Source organism: Pleurodeles waltl, chromosome 10, assembly GCF_031143425.1.
Source record: "Pleurodeles waltl isolate 20211129_DDA chromosome 10, aPleWal1.hap1.20221129, whole genome shotgun sequence".
Classification (NCBI taxonomy): domain Eukaryota; kingdom Metazoa; phylum Chordata; class Amphibia; order Caudata; family Salamandridae; genus Pleurodeles; species Pleurodeles waltl.
Window position 1 is genome coordinate 67,869,285 of NC_090449.1, and position 20,927 is coordinate 67,890,211.

Here is a 20,927-nt window from a genome sequence, read left to right on the forward strand (position 1 = left end):
ATGGCAGAAGAGATCCAGCGTGCTATGGTCTGCTTAGTAACGGCTTTACCTTTATTGATCTTTCCATAACTGATAAATAGTTGTTCAGATTTACGGAAGTCGCTTGTCCTTTGTATATAAAATTTTAAACAGCGTTTAATGTCCAGAGAGTGTAGAGCTCGCTCCGCTGCAGTTTGTGGATTTGGAAAAAATGTTCTGAGAACCACCGGTTCATTTAGGTGAAAAGACTATGGAACCTTAGGTATAAACTTTGGATTAGTTCTCAAAATGACCACCCTCTGGCTTGAATTGGAGGAAAGGTGGAGAAATTGTGAAGGCTTGGATATCGCTGACCCTCTTCGCTGAGGTCAAGGCCAGAAGAAGGGCTGTTTTAAAAGAAATTAATTTGAGATCCACCTTATGAATGGGTTCAAACGGATGTTTCATTAATTGGGAGAGCACAATGTTCAAATGCCACTGCGGTGCAGGACGATGAATTGGTGGAAACATCCTAAACAAACCCTTGAGAAATTGCTTTATTATTCTGGACGACCATAGAGAAGGTGACTGAGATGTCCGTCGGAAACAGGATATGGCAGCCAGGTGCACTCTGACAGATGAATGTGAAAGGCCGGATTTAGCCAAATGCAATAAATATGGCAGAATCTGTTCAGGAGAGGACCTTAGAAGATGAACGTTGGAGGCTGAGCACCATAAGCAAAACCTCTTCCACTTGAACTTACATGTCCGGTTTGTAGACTGAGCCCTGGCACAGGCAAGCACCTCCCTGCACTCTGGAGAGATATCTAGTCCATCGAATTCATAGAATTCAGGAGCCAGGCTGATAAACGAAGAGATGTCGGATTGGGATGACGAACCTGACCCTGGTTCATTGTTAAAAAGTCTGGTATTGTCTTTAGTCAAACGTGAGGTTGTTCCGAAAGTAATAGAAGTTCTGTGAACCAGAACTGGCGTGGCCATCTGGGAGCAATTAATAGAACTTTGCATGGTTCACTCTTCATCTTTTGCAGAAGTCTCGGGATGAGTGGAAGCGGGGGAAAAGCGCATGCATAAATCCCTGACCATCTGATCAAAAACGCATTCCCCTTTGATCCCTTCTGTGGTGGCCAGCTTGCGAAGTGTTGGCATTTCTTGTTGTCTCTGGTCGCGAACAGATCTAGACTGGGTTTGCCCCAACGACGAAAGAGACAGTCGAGAACTGACTGAGTTCCCACTCGTGGCAGCTGGTTCGAGTCCTGCTTAGGGCATCTGACCAGATGTTGGTGATCCCTGGGAGATGTTCTGCTCTGATGGAGATTCGATGTTGAATTACCCAATACCACAGCTTTTGCGTTTCTAGAGATAATGCTCGAGATTTTGTGCCTCCCTGTTTGTTGATGTAATGCATGACCGTGGTATTGTCCGTTCTTATCAAGACTGAAGAATTCCTGATGTTTGTTAGGAAGGATTTGAGTGCCAAGGCAACCGCTCTTAACTCCAATACATTTATGTGGAGAGTCGATTCTTGAGTGGACCATTTCCCTCTCACTGAAAGATCCTGCAAATGAGCACCCCATCCCTCTAGGGATGCATCTGTTATTACGTGCATGGTCTTGTCCTTCAGAAATGACAGACCGTCTGAGACGAGGGGAGTATCCTTCCACCACTTGAAAGCCTGCTTTGCTGATGGGGTTATTCGGATTACATCGTCAAAAGAGCCTTCTATTTGTTTCCATTGATTGTCTAATTGCTGTTAAAGTGTCCTCATGTGCAGACGACAGTTCTTTATCAATGGAATGCAAGACGATAGCATCCCCAGAAAAGACTTGTAAGTCCGCACTGAAGCGGACCTTCTTCTGCTGAGACGTGCTGCTAAGTCTCGAAGTTTCTTTCGCCTGTCCTGTGAAGCAGAGGCTTTTGCGTGAACAGTGTCCAAGATGGCTCCTAGAAAAGTGATGTTCTGGGTAGGATGCAGGTGAGACTTGGGGTAATTGACTGTGTAAAGAAATGGCTCCCTGTTGCAGTTACCCCCCACTTTTAGCCTGATACTGATGCTGACTTGACTGAGAAGTGTGCTGGGACCCTGCTAACCAGGCCCCAGCACCAGTGTTCTTTCACCTAAAATGTACCATTGTTTCCACAATTGGCACAACCCTGGCACCTAGGTAAGTCCCTTGTAACTGGTACCCCTGGTACCAAGGGCCCTGATGCCAGGGAAGGTCTCTAAGGGCTGCAGCATGTCTTATGCCACCCTAGGGACCCCTCACTCAGCACAGACACACTGCTTGCCAGCTTGTGTGTGCTGATGGGGAGAAAATGAGAAGGCACTCCCCTCAGGGTGCCATGCCAACCTCCCACTGCCTGTGGCATAGGTAAGTCACCCCTCTAGTAGGCCTTACAGCCCTAAGGCAGGGTGCACTATACCACAGGTGAGGGCATATGTGCATGAGCACTATGCCCCTACAGTGTCTAAGCAAAACCTTAGACATTGTAAGTGCAGGGTAGCCATAAGAGTATATGGGCTGGGAGTCTGTCAAAAACGAACTCCACAGCTCCATAATGGCTACACTGAATACTGGGAAGTTTAGTATCAAACTTCTCAGAATAATAAACCCACACTGATGCCAGTGTTGGATTTATTAAAAAATGCACACAGAGGGCATCTTAGAGATACCCCCTGTATTTTACCCAATTGTTCAGTGCAGGACTGACTGGTCTGTGCCAGCCTGCTGCTGAGAGACGAGTGTCTGACCTCATGCGGTGAGAGCCTTTGTGCTCTCCGAGGACAGAAACAAAGCCTGCTCTGGGTGGAGGTGCTTCACACCTCCCCCCTGCAGGAACTGTAACACCTAGCAGTGAGCTTCAAAGGCTCAAGCTTCGTGTTACAATGCCCCAGGGCACTCCAGCTAGTGGAGATGCCCGCCCCCTGGACCCAGCCCCCACTTTTGGCGGCAAGTCCAGGAGAGATAATGAGAAAAACAAGGAGGAGTCACTGGCCAGTCAGGACAGCCCCTAAGGTGTCCGGAGCGGAGGTGACTCTAACTTTTAGAAATCCTCCATCTTGCAGATGGAGGATTCCCCCAATAGGGTTAGGATTGTGACCCCCTCCCCTTGGGAGGAGGCACAAAGAGGGTGTACCCACCCTCAGGGCTAGTAGCCATTGGCTACTAACCCCCCAGACCTAAACACGCCCTTAAATTTAGTATTTAAGGGCTACCCTGAACCCTAGAAAATTAGATTCCTGCAACAACAAGAAGAAGGACTGCCCAGCTGAAAACCCCTGCAGAGGAAGACCAGAAGACAACAACTGCCTTGGCTCCAGAAACTCACCGGCCTGTCTCCTGCCTTCCAAAGAACTCTGCTCCAGCGACGCCTTCCAAAGGGACCAGCGACCTCTGAATCCTCTGAGGACTGCCCTGCTTCGACGACGACAAGAAACTCCCGAGGACAGCGGACCTGCTCCAAAAAGACTGCAACTTTGTTTCAAGAAGCAGCTTTAAAGAACCTTGCAACTCCCCGCAAGAAGCGTGAGACTTGCAACACTGCACCCGGCGACCCCGACTCGGCTGGTGGAGAACCAACACCTCAGGGAGGACCCCCGGACTACTCTACGACTGTGAGTACCAAAACCTGCCTCCCCTGAGCCCCCACAGCGCCGCCTGCAGAGGGAATCCCGAGGCTTCCCCTGACCGCGACTCTCTGAAACCTAAGTCCCGACGCCTGGAAAAGACCCTGCACCCGCAGCCCCCAGGACCTGAAGGACCGGACTTTCACTGCAGAAGTGACCCCCAGGAGTCCCTCTCCCTTGCCCAAGTGGAGGTTTCCCCGAGGAAGCCCCCCCCTTGCCTGCCTGCAGCGCTGAAGAGATCCCGTGATCTCTCATTGACTTACATTGCGAACCCGACGCTTGTTCTAACACTGCACCCGGCCGCCCCCGCGCCGCTGAGGGTGAAATTTCTGTGTGGGCTTGTGTCCCCCCCGGTGCCCTACAAAACCCCCCTGGTCTGCCCTCCGAAGACGCGGGTACTTACCTGCAAGCAGACCGGGACACCACACCCCCTTCTCTCCATTATAGCCTATGCGTTTTGGGCACCGCTTTGAACTCTGCACCTGACCGGCCCTGAGCTGCTGGTGTGGTAACTGTGGGGTTGCTCTGAACCCCCAACGGTAGGCTACCTTGGACCAAGAACTGAACCCTGTAAGTGTCCTACTTACCTGGTAAAACTAACAAAAACTTACCTCCCCCAGGAACTGTGAAAATTGCACTAAGTGTCCACTTTTAAAGTAGCTATTTGTGAATAACTTGAAAAGTATACATGCAATTGAAATGATTCAAAGTTCCTAATGTACTTACCTGCAATACCTTTCAAACAAGATATTACATGTTAAATTTGAACCTGTGGTTCTTAAAATAAACTAAGAAAAGATTTTTCTATAACAAAACCTATTGGCTGGATTTGTCTGAGTGTGTGTACCTCATTTATTGTCTATGTGTATGTACAACAAATGCTTAACACTACTCCTTGGATAAGCCTACTGCTCGACCACACTACCACAAAATAGAGCATTAGTATTATCTCTTTTTACCACTATTTTACCTCTAAGGGGAACCCTTGGACTCTGTGCATGCCATTCCTTACTTTGAAATAGCACATACAGAGCCAACTTCCTACAGACTGTCAAACCCAAAGCTCCGAAAAAGGATAGACATGTCTCCGTGTCTCTGGCAGCCTTCGATGTTGTTCGTGCCTTTATTAGCCAGTCGTCTAAATACGGAAACACCTGTACCCCTAATTGTCTGAGGTGGGCTGCCACCGGTGGCAAAACCTTGGTGAATACTCTTGGAGCCGACCTGAGGCCAAAGGGTAACACTCTGAACTGGTAATGAGTGCCTGCAACCCTGAATCGCAAGAATTTCCGATGATTGGGGTGAATGGGAATGTGAAAATATGCATCCTGAAGATCTAACGAAGTCATAAAGTCCCCTCGGTTGAGCAGGCGCAGGACGTCTTGAAGTGAGATCATGCGAAAAGATTGCTTCTTAAGGTATTTGTTGAGCGAACGAAGATCTAAAATAGGTTTCCAGTCCCCTGTCTTCTTCCGGATAAGGAAAAAGCGGGAGTAAAAACATGTTCCCCTCTGGCTCTTTGGTACGACCTCTATTGCTCCCTTCTTCATTAAAATAGCAATCTGATCCATAAGCTCGTTGAGATGGGCTGGCGGGGGACCTCTTGGAGGTACATGAGGGGGAGGTTGGTTGAATTCTAGTGTATGTCCTCGGTTGATAATATCCAGTACCCATTTGTCTGAAGTTATTCTGGACCACTGGTGTAGAAATTTGGAAATTCTGCCCCCTATAAGAGTGTTGATATAGGGGCTGGGTGCAGACACTTGATCGAAAGGAATGCGGTTGTTGCTGGCCAAAGGTTGATCGAAATTGACCTTGGTAAGAGGAGTATTGACGATATTGTTGAGAGCCTCCTCTATATGAAAAGGTTCCTCTCCCTCTCGCTCCCCGAAAGGGCTGTCTTTTGTATTGTAGCCTTGCCAGAGATCTGGCTGTCTCAGTGTCTGCTTTAATAGACTAACGCATCATCGACATGCTTGCCAAACAAAAGCTCGCCATCATACGGCATGTCCAGAATCTTTAATTGCACTTCAGGCCTAAAAGAAGTAGCTTTGAGCCACCCCTGGCGCCCGAGTACGGCCGCCCCGGCCAACTGGCGAAAACCTGTAGAGGAAACCTCAATGGCAGAGTCTATGATTTCAGCCGAAATCTTTTCACTTTCTTGTAGAATCTTACGTGCTTCTACTCTACTGTCCTCAGGTAACATGTCTATAAATTGTGACATGTCAGACCACATCTGGCGATCGTATCTCCCCAGGATTGCTAGAGAGTTTGCTGCTCTAACAGTGGTGGCCGCCATAGTTGAGAACTTTTTCCCTATGGAGTCCAAACGACGTCGTCCTTTGTCCGGGGGGGCAGTCAGAGATGCCGATGGATTTCTGGACCTCCTCTGAGCTGCCTGCGAAATGACCGAATCCGGTTTAGGATGGCTAATCAAACATGCTGGGAAATTGTCCGGTGCCTTATATTTCTTCCCAAGTCTCGGCAAGACTGCGGGAATGGAGGATGGAGTCTGCATGACCTTTAGGCCTTCCTCCCAAATGAAATCAACAATGGGTATGGCCCTTACAGACTTCCTAGTATCTTCCTTGAAGTCATAAAGAAAACAGTCTGACTGCTTCGATGTAATTGGCAGCTGGAATCTTTTCGCAGCTCTTTCCATGACACTATGGAAGCCACCAATGTCCTGCGGTGGAGAGTCCACCGGTGGTGGTGTAGAAGGAGATGGAGTCTGGATTTGATACTCATCCCATTCAGGAATGAGTGAGTCCGAGTCCTGTATCTCACCTTCTTCTTGCTCGTCCTCAGATGAAGGTGAAGCAATACCATGTGCAGATGAAGGTGCTGTGGTAGGATCCGGAAATTCTGACGGTCTAGCCGGGGTGGACACTGGTGTCTGTGGAGGTTGTACCGGGGTAGAAGAACCAGGTGGAGGAAATCTCGAATAATAATCCTGCATCATCTGTTGAAGGTTGTTTATCAACGAGACGGGCATCTGAACTGTCTGTTCTTGTTGTCCTTGAAGTTGTAGGTGACTTTGATCCTGCTGGTCTGAATAAGGCTGGAGATCCTCCTCTTCATTCTCCTCCTGGCACTTAATGCGTAGCTCAGATGGACTACGTGCCACCGGAAAGAAGCCATCATCAGAATAAACATCATCGTCATCATCATCTTTGTCAGCAAATAGATGCTGCGGAGGAATTGGTGTGACCTTACTGGGCAATGTATGTGATGTAAGCAATAGAGAAGACTTGCTCTTTATAGGTAGAATTCTCTGCGGCAGGTAAGGAGATGCTCCAAAATGAGGATAATGAGTCGTCGACGGAGCCGGTGTCGACGGAGCACTCGTCGACGGTGTAGGCGTCGACTGAGCCGCCGTCGGTGGAGTCGCTATCGGTGCCGCCAGCGTCGACGAAGTTGCCGTCAACAGTGTCAATATTGCCACGCTTTCCGTCGACGGGGTTGTCGTCGACTGGTGCGTCATCGGTACTTTCGTCGGTGAAATCGACGGAGATTTTCTGAATTTACTTGTCGATGAATGCGTCAACGGTAAAGATTTTAGCTTCTCACCCGTCGACGGCCTCTTTGTGATCTTCAGGGTGTGAGCCGACAATGGACCATACTTCAAACTCACCGACATTATCGTGGTAGATGACAGCGGAGACGAAGTTACGATCATCAGTGATGAAGGAGCCGTAAACGTGGCCGTCGCTGTAGTCGACGAAAGAAGGCCTGCCGTCAACGGAGCGCTCGTCGACAGTGTAGATTTTCTGGACGCCGACAGTGGCAGTGAACTTGAAGGCTTTTTGAGCTTCTTTGATGAAGAAGCAGGTGTGGATGGTTCTGAGTGAACCTTGCCACATGCTACCTTGGATGTTGAAGGTAGTTCCTCCAGCTTGTCCTTAAATGCATGCAGCTTCTTAGCTGACTTACTGCTCTTGGGGGATAGGCTCTCCACAGACCTCTTCCTTTTCTTTGAGGTCACTGAAGTGTCACTCTCTTCCTCCTCAGAAAGCTTCTCTGGCCTTTCTTTTCTGGAGCCAAAGTAGGAGCCTGGCTTCTCTGTCCCTCAGAGTCTTGTTGGGAAAGGTCCTGCAGATCTTACAGTCCTTGACCTTATGCTCTGGATGTAGGCAGTAGATACATTCCTTGTGAGGGTCCTCACAGTGAAGTCTCAATTTTCCACAGGTCCCACAAGGCCTAAACAGACCTTTTCTTACTGTAGACATGATGGAAAAATTCTGCAGTAAGAGTAAAGTGAAAGTTTCTAAGATTTTCTCTTGAAGAGATAGAAAACTGAGCAGAGCTCAGGGAGACTCCCTTACACACGGCGTGCAGTAGAAAATCTGAGAGACTGAGCCTCTGTGCTGAGGATTCTAAAGGGGTTTAGAATCCTGATTGGTTGAAATTTGGGCTCTTTCTAAAGAGGCTGATAGTTCTACAATTGAATGTGTTTTTCCTATTGACTTCAATGAAGAAGAAAAAAAAAAAAATCTCTAATTATTGCTTTCTATGTAACGTGGGACTCCCACTTCGACGACGGGGAATGATTCAAGCATGTGAATCTATGAAAGATACCCCAATACTGGAGAATGTCTACTACCAATGATGACGAAGGTGTATTTGGATATTTAATTTTGCTACCCTAAGCCCTCCTGAAAAGTGATAAAATAATCTACTGGGGAGAATCTTGGCAGTGGAGAGATTGTAAAGTTAGGCGAATAGAGTCCTGTAGATGTGGAGGAGATGTTAAGCCCATGATTGTGTCCTTGATCTCAGTGATTGACGATGTGTTAAGCCCATGATTGTGTCCTTGATCTCAGTGATTGACGATGGTGAGATAGTCTTGACGCCTGTGGTGTCAACTATGGCACATTCTGGAATCTGATCTTAGATGAGGTGGTTCTGAAGGTGTTGTCGCTGGTGGGATTGGCTCTGAAGGCAGCATGAAATGGCAACTGTGGCAGAGGTAAAGGAAAGTCTGGCAAGGCTAAGGGTGAAGATGGAGAGTATATCCTAGAATACTCAGATACTAGTGATGAGGAATGAAAATGTCACTTACCCAGTGTACATCTGTTCGTGGCATCAGTCGCAGTAGATTCGCATGTTCTGCAATAGCTCGCCATCTGGTGTTGGGCCGGAGTGTTACAAGTTGTTTTTCTTCGAAGAAGTCTTTCGAGTCACGGGACCGAGTGACTCCTCCTTTTGTCTCCATTGCGCATGGGCGTCGACTCCATCCTCGATTGTTTTTCCCCGCAGAGGGTGAGGTAGGAGTTGAATTGTAGTAATAGTGCCCATGCAATGGAGTGACTAAGTCTGCACTTATTTAAGGTTGAGATGATACATATATAAATAATTGAAGGTAACTTCCAAACTGCTACAGGCTCCCGGGGAGGCGGGTGGGCACATGCGAATCTACTGCGACTGATGCCACGAACAGATGTACACTGGGTAAGTGACATTTTCAGTTCGATGGCATCTGTCGCTGTAGATACGCATGTTCTGCAATAGACTAGTAAGCAGTTATTTCCCCAAAAGCGGTGGATCAGCCTGTAGGAGTGGAAGTAGTCTGAAATAATGTCCTTAATACAGCTTGACCTACTGTGGCTTGTTGTGCGGATAACACGTCTACACAGTAGTGCTTGGTGAATGTGTGAGGCGTAGACCATGTGGCCGCCTTACATATTTCTTGCATTGGGATGTTTCCTAGAAAGGCCATGGTAGCACCTTTCTTTCTGGTTGAGTGTGCCCTTGGTGTAATGGGCAGCTGTCGTTTAGCTTTAAGGTAGCAGATTTGGATGCATTTAACTATCCATCTGGCTATACCTTGTTTTGAAATTGGGTTTCCTGCATGAGGTTTTTGAAATGCAATAAAGAGTTGTTTAGTCTTTCTGATGTTCTTTGTTCTGTCGATGTAATACATTAATGCTCTTTTGACATCTAATGTATGTAGTGCCCTTTCAGCTACGGTATCTGGCTGTGGAAAGAACACCGGAAGTTCCACTGTTTGATTTAGATGGAACGGTGAAATAACCTTTGGCAAAAATTTAGGATTGGTCCTTAGGACGACTTTATTTTTGTGTAGTTGTATAAAAGGTTCCTGTATAGTAAACGCCTGAATCTCGCTTACTCTTCTCAGGGAAGTAATGGCGATGAGAAATGCCACCTTCCAGGTTAGGAACTGTATGTCGCAGGAGTGCATGGGTTCAAAAGGTGGACCCATAAGTCTAGTTAGGACAACATTTAGGTTCCATGAAGGAACAGGTAGTGTTCTTGGTGGTATAATTCTTCTAAGGCCCTCCATGAATGCTTTAATGACTGGTATTTTATATAGGGAAGTTGAATAGGTAGTCTGCAGGTATGCAGATATTGCTGCAAGGTGAATCTTAATGGAAGAGAAAGCTAGGTTAGATTTTTGTAAGTGAAGCAAGTAACCCACTACATGTTCTGGAGTTGTGTGTAATGGTTGTATTTGATTAATATGGCAGTAGCAAACAAACCTCTTCCATTTACTTGCATAGCAGTGCCTGGTGGATGGCCTTCTTGCTTGTTTTATGACTTCCATACATTCTTGGGTAAGTTGTAAGTGCCCGAATTCTAGGATTTCAGGAGCCAGATTGCTAGATTCAGCGATGCTGGATCTGGGTGTCTGATCTTTTGGTTGTGCTGTGTCAACAGATCTGGCCTGTTGGGCAATTTGATGCAGGGTACCACTGATAGGTCTAGCAGCGTTGTGTACCAGGGTTGCCTTGCCCAAGTTGGTGCTATCAATATGAGTTTGAGTTTGCTTTGACTGAGTTTGTTTACCAGGTAAGGAAGGAGAGGGAGAGGAGGAAAAGCGTAAGCAAATATCCCTGACCAGTTCATCCATAGGGCATTGCCTTGGGATTGCTTGTGTGGGTATCTGGATGCGAAGTTTTGGCATTTTGCGTTCTCCCTTGTCGCAAACAAGTCTATCTGAGGTGTTCCCCAGAGTTTGAAATAAGTGTTCAGTATTTGGGGGTGAATTTCCCATTCGTGGACCTGTTGGTGATCTCGAGAGAGATTGTCTGCGAGTTGATTTTGTATCCCTGGTATAAACTGTGCAATTAGGCGAATTTGGTTGTGAATTGCCCAATGCCAAATTTTTTGTGCTAACAGGCTTAACTGCGTGGAGTGCGTCCCTCCCTGCTTGTTTAGATAATACATTGTTGTCATGTTGTCTGTTTTGACGAGAATGTATTTGTGAACTATTATTGGTTGGAAAGCTTTTAGTGCTTGAAAAACTGCAAGAAGTTCTAGGTGATTGATATGCAGTTTTGTTTGATGTACGTTCCATTGTCCTTGTATGCTGTGTTGATCGAGGTGTGCTCCCCACCCTGTCATGGAAGCATCTGTTGTTATTACGTATTGTGGCACTGGGTCTTGGAAAGGCCGCCCCTTGTTTAAATTTATGTTGTTCCACCACAGAAGCGAGAGGTAAGTTTGGCGGTCTATTAACACCAGATCTAGAAGGTGACCCTGTGCTTGAGACCACTGTGATGCTAGGCATTGTTGTAAGGGCCTCATGTGCAGTCTTGCGTTTGGGACAATGGCTATGCATGATGACATCATGCCTAGGAGTTGTAATACCATCTTTGCTTGTATCTTTTGTGTTGGATACATGCGTTGTATGATGGTGTTGAAATTTTGAATCCTTTGTGGACTTGGAGTGGCTACTCCTTTTGATGTGTCTATTATGGCTCCCAGGTATTGTTGTACCTTGCGTGGCCGAATTTTGGATTTTGTGAAATTGACGGTGAACCCTAGTTTGAAGAGGGTTTGTATGATATGATTTGTGTGATTTGAGCATTCTATTAACGAATGGGCCTTGATTAGCCAGTCGTCTAGATATGGGAACACATGTATTTGCTGCCTTCTGATGTGTGCAGCGACTACCGCTAGACATTTGGTAAAGACTCTTGGTGCGGTTGTTAATCCGAAAGGCAGTACCTTGAATTGGTAATGTATTCCTTTGAATACAAACCTTAGGTATTTCCTGTGCGATGGGTGAATTGGTATATGGAAATAAGCATCCTTGAGGTCTAAAGTTGCCATGTAGTCGTGCAGCTTTAGCAATGGCAATACTTCTTGTAGTGTGACCATGTGGAAGTGGTCTGATTTGATGAAAGTGTTGACTACTCTGAGGTCTAGGATTGGTCTCAGTGTTTTGTCCTTCTTTGGTATCAGAAAGTACAGTGAGTAAACTCCTGTGTTTATTTGTGTGTTTGGCACTAATTCGATTGCATTCTTTTGCAATAGTGCCTGCACTTCTATCTCTAGGAGATTGGAATGGTGTGTTGTTAAATTTTGTGCTTTTGGTGGTATGTTTGGAGGGAACTGTAGAAATTCTATGCAGTAACCATGTTGGATAATTGCTAGAACCCAAGTGTCTGTAGTGATTTTCTCCCATGCTGTGTAATAATGACCTATTCGTCCCCCCACTGGTGTTGTGTGGAGGGGGTGAGTGACATGTGAGTCACTGTTTAGTAGTAGGGGTTTTGGGGCTTTGGAATCTTCCTCTATTTCTAGGGAATTGCCCTCCTCTATATTGTCCCCGAAAACCTCCTCTATACTGTCCTTGGTAACTGGACGGTGTGGCTTGTGAGGTGCTGGCTTGTGTGCTTTGACCCCGAAACCCCCCTCGAAAGGGCGTTTTACGGAATGAGCTGTAATTCCCTCTGCTCTGCGGGGAGTAGAGTGCGCCCATGGCTTTGGCAGTGTCCGTATCTTTTTTGAGTTTCTCAATCGCTGTGTCCACTTCTGGACCGAACAGTTCTTTTTCATTAAAAGGCATATTGAGAACTGCTTGTTGAATCTCTGGTTTAAATCCAGACGTTCGGAGCCATGCATGCCTTCTGATAGTTACAGATGTATTAATTGTCCGTGCAGCTGTATCTGCAGCGTCCATGGAGGAGCGGATCTGGTTGTTGGAGATGGCTTGTCCCTCCTCAACCACTTGTTTTGCCCTATTTTGGAAGTCTTTGGGCAGATGTTCGATGAGATGTTGCATCTCGTCCCAGTGGGCTCTGTCATAGCGCGCAAGTAGTGCCTGGGAGTTCGCGATGCGCCACTGGTTTGCAGCTTGTGCTGCGACTCTCTTACCAGCTGCATCAAACTTGCGGCTTTCTTTATCTGGGGGTGGTGCATCTCCAGATGTGTGAGAGTTGGCCCTTTTCCTAGCTGCTCCTACAACAACAGAGTCTGGTGGCAGCTGTGTTGTGATGAAAGCTGGGTCCGTAGGAGGCGCCTTGTACTTTTTTTCCACCCTTGGTGTGATTGCCCTACTTTTGACCGGATCCTTAAATATGTCTTTTGCGTGCCGGAGCATACCAGGGAGCATAGGCAGGCTTTGGTAGGAGCTGTGGGTGGAGGAGAGTGTGTTGAACAAGAAATCATCCTCTACCTGTTCTGAGTGGAGGCTTACGTTGTGAAATTGTGCTGCTCTAGCCACCACCTGAGAGTACGCGGTGCTGTCTTCTGGTGGAGATGGTTTTGTAGGGTATGCCTCTGGGCTGTTATCTGACACTGGGGCGTCGTATAGGTCCCATGCGTCCTGGTCTTGGTCACCCTGGCTCATGGTGGTGTGAGCTGGGGAGTGTGATGGCGTTTGTGCTGGTGAAACGTTAATCACGGGCGGAGGAGAGGGTGGTGGTGTAACTCTTTTCACCACTTTTGGTTGTGGTGCTTGTTCCGTCTGGAACTCCAACCTTCTCTTTCTCCTAATGGGGGGAAGGGTGCTTATTTTTCCTGTCCCCTGCTGAATGAAAATACGTTTTTGCGTATGGTCCGCATCAGTTGCTTGTAGCTCTTCCTCAAACCTATGCTTCTGCATTTGGGAGGTTAGCGAGTGCTCTTCTGTATAAGAGCCTGAAGCTGGGTCGCTTGCAGTTTGTTTCGGCATCGAAACTTTGTCTGCGTGTTTTTTCGGCTCCGAGGTGACTTTTTTCCTTTTCGGGGCCGAAACCTCTCGGCGTCGATCTGTTTCGGTGCCGCTGTCTCGGCGTCGAGCCGTGTCCACACCGGCATCTCGGTGTCGAGGCTTGTCTCCAGCACTTTCTCGGTCCCGAGAAGGCTGCGTGCCGGTGTCTCGACCGGAGTCGGACGATCTCGGCACTGTTTGGGCCTTTTTCGGTGCCGACGGTCGGTCACCGATTTTATGGGTTGAGCCATGGCCTGGTGGCAGTGGCGTCCCCTGGGCCTTGTAAATGTTTCTTTGTGTGGTTTTCGACGTCTTACTCACGGTTTGTGTATCGTCGAATCCTTCGGAGTCTGAGTCTTGGATCGAGAAGGTACCTTCCTCTTCCTCGAACTCCCGTCGGGCTGTCGGTGCGGACGCCATTTGAAGTCTTCTGGCTCGACGGTCTCGGAGTGTTTTTCGGGACCGGAACGCACGACAGGCCTCGCAGGTGTCTTCGCTGTGCTCAGGTGACAGGCACAGGTTGCAGACCAAGTGTTGGTCTGTGTAGGGGTATTTATTGTGGCATTTGGGGCAGAAACGGAACGGGGTCCGTTCCATCGGCGTTCTTCAGCACGCGGTCGGGCCGACCAGGCCCCGACGGAGGATCGAAAAACTACCCCGAAGGGCACCGGAGCTCTTCGATCTTCGATGCGGTGTTGAATCTAAGTATGCCGATCCCGAACGCAACAATACCGACGAAAATCTTCCGAAATTAACTATTTTTTCTGTTCCGAAACTCGGAGCGACAGGAACACGTCCGAACCCGATGGCGGAAAAAAAACAATCGAGGATGGAGTCGACGCCCATGCGCAATGGAGACAAAAGGAGGAGTCACTCGGTCCCGTGACTCGAAAGACTTCTTCGAAGAAAAACAACTTGTAACACTCCGGCCCAACACCAGATGGCGAGCTATTGCAGAACATGCGTATCTACAGCGACAGATGCCATCGAACATTAGTTTTCTTCTGACGTGTCCTCAATGTCTATATGCTCCTCTACGTCAACCTCCTGAGATGTCTCGACTTATCTGCTTCTTGATCTCCATCGCCGCCTTGAGGTTGACAAATATGTCTCAACGTCAACCTACTCCACAACATTGATCTCTGCTGGTGATGAGAGCATGTGAGTCTGCAAAGTCAACCTACCCTGTGTCTCAACGTCGATCCAGCCCTTGATGGAGAGCACGTCAGTGCCTTATTTTGTCTCGGTGTAAAAGCTCTTGGCGTTGATGGGGAATGCTGTAGTTTATTGGTCTGGAAACCTCTTTTTGGATGTTCCACGCCCACTAGAGGTAGCTGACAGAGCCTGGTAGAGGACTGATTCTGCCCTCATCCCACCTTCATACTGTGCCTCCTACCTGTGCCATTCTTCTGGGCCATAAAGGCAAATCTTTTCCCACAGGGTTCGTCTGGGAAAACTTCCTGCAGTGATGACAATCTTGTAGAACATAAGCGCTCTATTAATATCTAGTACATGAAGAGCTCTTTCTGCTACAGACACTGGTTGAGGAGGAAAAAACTGACAGTTCAAGCCCTCGTTGAGGTGGACTTGAGATACCACCGTTGGCAGGAATTTAGGGTTGGTGCAAAGAACCATCTTATTTTTGTGCAGTTCAATTTGCTTTCTGCAAATGAAGAAGGTAGTAGAGAATGCTCTGCAACTTTGAAAGGGTCTACTTGTTTTAAAGGGCAATACAAACAAAACATTTCCATTTTTCCGTGTAGCATACTCTACTGGTAGGTTTGCGTGCTTCTTTAAGAATGTCCATGTGTTCTTAAGGCAAGATAAGGTATCCAAATTCTACGACTTCAGGAGCCATATCGCACATTTTTGTTCCTTGGGACTTGGGTGTCTGATCTGTCCATGTTTCTGAGTGAAAAGGTCAAGCTGAGGGGAAGTTTCTCATGAGGAGCTACTGATCGCTCTGGAAGGGTTGTGAACCTGGGCTATTAAGCTCATGTGGGGGCTACAAGTATTTGAATGAGGGATGTTTGCCTGAGCTTCCAAACCAGAAACGGAAGAGGGATAGGTGGAAAAAGTAGGTAAATATACCTGACCAGGTCATCCATAGAGCATTGTCCTTCTATTGAGGTTGAGGAAACCTGGAGGCGAAGTTTGAGTATTTGGCGTTTTCTGCTGTTGCGAACAGGTCTAGGTCTGGAAATCCTCACTTTTGAAAGTAGTGGAGAAGGGCTTGTGGATGGAGTTACCACTCGTGGACTTGGTGCTGCATCCTGCAGAGTAGGTCAGTAAAAGTGTGTGTCCCTTAGAGATGTTCCGCTAGATGGTGGATGTTTTGACGAATAGCCCAATGCCAGATTGTCTGTCATAGGAGAGACCGCTGTAGAGAATATATGTGGAAACCTCTAGGGCAGGACTGATAACCTTGTCTTTGTGGTAAGACAAGGCATCTGTTGGTGTTGTCTTGGAGCCTGGTTTGTAGGATGGAAGGTGAAAGGATTCCCTCCCTTCCTCCCTCCCCAGTACTAGGTGTTTGCAGTGCACCCATGGGCTTCGCTGTGTCCTATTTCATCATTTCAAGTGCCTGATCAACCTGAGGGGTGAAGGTGTCCCTTATCAAAAGGAGCATTCATGATGGTTTACTGCATGTCGGTCTTAAAGCCCGATGTGACTTAAAGCCTGATGTACCTAACCAGGCATGGCAACTTAACAGGACACTTTTATTGATTCCTCTGGCAGCTGTGTCTGTAGAATCTAAGGCAAACCTAATGGAATTATTAGGGAAAAGTTGCTTCTCACTATCTCCTGGCCTCTCTTTCTATGCTACCCTCGGAGGTATTGGAGGAGTTCCTCCATCTCCTCCCAGTGGGAGTAGTCACATCTGGATAACAATCCCATAGTGTTGGCTGAACGCCAGTGATTGGCAACTTGGGCTGCAACACGCTTCGCCTGAGGCATCTATGAGCTTGCTCTCCTTGTCAGGAGGTGGAGAATCACTAACGGCTCAGAAATTCACCCTCTTACAGGCATTAGAGACTAATAAAGGTTCGGGTGGGATTTTCCCTCCAGTTTAAATAGTGGATGTGGCTTTATATTTTCAATCCACCCTTGGTGTGATAGTATGCCCTAGCAGGATCTATGAAAATATCGAATTGCCTCAACATTCCCTTTAACACTGGGAGGTACTAGGTCGCCCTATGGGTAGTAGCGGGTTTTGAATGAAGTCATCCTCTATTGGCTCTTTATCTAAGGGTACCTGGTGGCAAGTGGCTCTCCTACCCATAAGCTCTTGGAAAGAGGTGATATTGTCTGAAGGAGATGGCCTAGCGGGGTATATGTTTGGGTCAGTGTCTGGTTGTGGATCATCATAAGTTGACCACAGGTTAGAGGGATGAGTTTAGTCAAAGGTGTCAACCCTTGTTCCCTTATCGCCAGTAAAGGACTGGCTGGACCCCCGAGGGGTGATGTCAAGCGGATCACACGTTGAATGAGGAAAGTGACAGGGTTTAGGTGGAGTTGGTGATGGAGGAGAGGGCAGTAGAGGGGGTTGCATTGCGGCTGAGTCTATCAGTCTTCTTGGCAGCAGGCACTGGCAAATTGATGGCCTCTTCAAAGGAAAGTTGTCCTTTTGATGAAGGTGTGGTAACAGTTTTTACCAAACTCTGACCAGTTTGAGGCTGTTTGTGGATTTGTTTTTGTTTAGCATCAAGACATTCCTTCATTTTATGAACAATGGGCCTACTGAAGAACTTTTTTCCGATGGTGCCGGTTTCGTTTGTTTTGGCGCCAAAGCGAGTTTGTGTTTCGGAGATGGAACAGCTGCTGCCAAAACTGCTTGTGGTGCTTTCTTAGAACCCTAGGCAGTTGGTACTGACGGAGGCAGAGGTATCGGCGCCGAAGTTGGCGCTGGTCAGCTTACGCTTGTGCTTTAATGCCGAGCCCGAGGGATCCAAATTGATTCTTTGTACCGACCATGGCCTTTTGGCAGTGGTCGCTCAGTAGCCTTCGTTTATAAACGATTTTGGGTGTTTTTTTCAATCAGGACAGGGATATCTGTACTTACACTGCGTTGGTGGGAAATCCAGCATTTCGGGTTCCATATCGACCTTCAATTCGGAGTCTTCGATCGAAAAGGTCTCTTCCTCACCGCACAGGACTCTAGGGAGTTCTCCCTTCTCTCGCTCAACATTATGGTGTTGAATGAAGTCAGGTATATGTTCAACCTCCTGTCTCTGCATTTCTCTACAGCCTGCTCTTCGGGCCCCAGTCTTTTTTTCTTCGAAAAGACTGACAGGCCTCAAAGTCCTCTCTCGGTGGTCGGGAGACAAACCGAATGCAGACCAGATGTGGGTCAGTCCGTGGGAACTTTGGCCAAAAACAGAAAGAAGCCCGTTGCATTAGCACATCATTCCAGAGTTCGATGGAATCGAGAATCTGGCTGCATGAAAAGCATAGCCCCACAGGGTCTCTGATCAAGCATGTCGATCTGACTACGTTTTCTTGGACCCTTAGCATTAAAGGTGTGGGTTAACACATTTGACAACAATACTGACAAATATGGGTACATCGTCAAACAGAAAGTTTACGAAAACATGGTCTTGACCCGGAGCTCGATGAAACACGACTGGACCAGAAGAAAACAATCAGGAAGGCTATGACCATGCGCATTACCAGCAGGAGGAGGAGTCCCTAAACTTTGTGACTCTAAAAACTTTTCGAAGAAAGACAACTGGCAAACTTCCAGACCCAACACTAGATGGCAGAAGTATGCAGAGCATGTGTATCTACAGCCACACATGCCATCAAACATATAAGAAGTCAACAATAGCGGTTCTGTAATTAGCTATGTTCCAGCAGCATTTTCCATACATAATGCAATTAACTGGATTGCTTTCCACTTTAAAGCCATTTGACCAATCGGTACAAATTTTACAAACCTTTGGCAAAACTGGATAAGATGTAGATGCATACAGGAGCAAAAAAGTTAGAGGGCGGAGGGGATTGTCCAAAAAAAAGTATCCTTTTCCCATTCAAATTCCCCTATCAACTTGAGCTATCCAATACAGCAAAAAAAAAAAAAAAACTCTTAAAGGATTTACACCAAATTGGTTTTGAAAGTAGGACTTCACTCCGAAAGCATGTTTTTAGGTCTTGCCTACCAGATAGTTCAAGTTGTCTAAGAGCCCAACCATCCATTGCTTACCACTGTTTGGCTTCACTGTCACTTATTTGCTTGCTTTTGATTTGTTAGCTTTTGTGGGCTTTGCTTCCTCTTCTTCTATTGTACCACCGCTGGAGCATGGCTTCATTACTTATGCTCATCAACTGCTTAATTTTCAGGCGCCATTTTTTGTTTGTTTTGGGTACGTACTCCATGAAATGGCATTTGCTTTACATTTGTGTACTTTCCTCCCTAAACCGCTATGCTATCTGCTGCTTTCTCTCACACCTGTTTCTCCCAGGCACCTCTCCATGTTGCGTTTGCCCGAGTGTGCTTTTGCGTCCCAGGAATTGCTCTCTCACCTATGGATTTCTCCCTTGAGGACACTATGTTGCTCTCACTCGCGTCTTGTACTATTCTTCACCCAGCATGTTGATTCTGCCACCCTTACTGGTGCCTCCCTTCAACCACTCCCTCTGTGTTGCTGCCACACTAGCATTGCTTCTGCACCCTGCTGTGTTGTGTACGCCTCCCTCGTCCTCCACCTTGGTTCGCTGCCACACGCTTTAAAATAAATTAAAAGAGGCGTTTGTGCTACTTTTTTTTTTTTTTTTTAAAGAGGCGTTTGTGCTACTTTTTTTTTTTTTTTAATTTATTTTTTATTTACTGATACAACTCTGACTAATAATACAGAGGGAAAAGCATTTTTTTTGTAGCCTTGTGTATGCATGGTGCATATGCCTGCAAAATGACCCAGCAGGACAAGTCGGACTTTTTTTCCCCCTCCTCTTTAGCCATGCTGCACATCACTGCTGAAGTCAAAGTATCACTAAAAAGCATTGGCAAAGCCAGTCAGTCTCGAAGGAGAGTTTGGTTTGGTACATATCCAGTCTGAGGTTTGCAAGATATTATCATTTGAAAAATGTAGGGGGTGGGCATCAAAGTTAAAATTAAGATATCTCCCACCTGCAATATTTTGCTATCAACTTGTGTGTGCCCTCAGCAAAAGGGTGCACTGAACATGGTGGATGTGTCTGGTATGGTGTACATTGTGTTGTATTCCTTAGAGGAGAATCTAATTGGATTTCTTTTTTCCCCCCTTTGATTGCTGAACCAGAACATCCTTTTTTTTAGCAAATATGTGATATATGTATATGCATGCATATTTATATATGCATATATACACAGACATACATCTATAAGTATATATAGACAGTAAGTACAGCTACAGAAACATGTAAATGGATTACTCAACACTGATGAAGCAAAATCAATTCTAATTAACTAGTGATATTTTTCATGAATTACTTAGTAAAGCATTGTGCAATACATTGCAAAGGACAATACGTACGCATCAATAGTTGGGATTGCATATGTTCCAGTGTTTGTAAGCATGGCCCCCTTGATATTTGGATCTTCCACCTCTACCATAAAGCTTCGTGGGATCCCAGTGCTTTTTTTTATCTTGGGAACTGGCTCAAAGCCCTGAGGCTGCAAAGGAAAGATTATAAAGTCGTACAATAAGTCAAATTAGAGATATAATCTTGCCACACTTTTTGATTTGAAAATCAGTCCAATAATCAAAAGAAAAAACGTTTCCAAAACACAATAACAAAGTCACTTGATCTCATGAATGAATAATTCACAAAAATAGCTTAAGTAGAATGCCACTGGAGGCATTTAAAAGTTCTGTTTAGAAGCAATATTGTATTGTATTTTTGAGCTCTGCAAAACCACATCAGGAAGGAAAATATTACTTACCCAATAAACATCTGTTCATGGCATGTAGTGCTTCAGATTCACATGCTTTGCATTATCCTGACATCTAGTGTTGGGTCTGGAGTGTTGCAAGTTGTTTTTCTTCGAAGAAGCATTTCGAGTCACTGAATCGAGTGACTCCTGCACTTGGTGATACTGCGCATGGGCATCAAGTCCTTTGTTAGACTGTTTTCCCGCAGGCAGGTGAGTAAAGGAGTGTAGTATAAACAGCTAGACATATCCATGCAATGTTTTACCTATGTACAATATTTACACATTTAATGTAACTGCAACAGCCACAGGTGTCCGGGCGGAGGGAGGGCGCATGTGAATCTACAGCACTACATGCCACAAACAGATGCTTACTAGGTAAGTAACATTTTCCATTCAATAGCATGTGTGGCTATAGATACACATGATCTGCATAGACTTTAAAGCACTCCCTCCATAACAGCAGTGGC

At 46.5% G+C, this 20,927-nt stretch overlaps 1 protein-coding gene across 2 annotated transcripts in view; it reads right to left on the reverse strand.

Annotated features, from left to right (window-relative positions):
• RBBP6 (RB binding protein 6, ubiquitin ligase) overlaps nt 1-20,927 on the reverse strand; it is a 388,917-nt gene that overhangs the window by 233,988 nt on the left and 134,002 nt on the right. For both annotated transcript variants that reach the window (XM_069209694.1, XM_069209695.1), the window contains exon 7: nt 20,060-20,199. In XM_069209694.1, the coding sequence (XP_069065795.1) occupies nt 20,060-20,199 (140 nt within the window). The remainder of the gene's footprint in view (nt 1-20,059; nt 20,200-20,927) is intronic.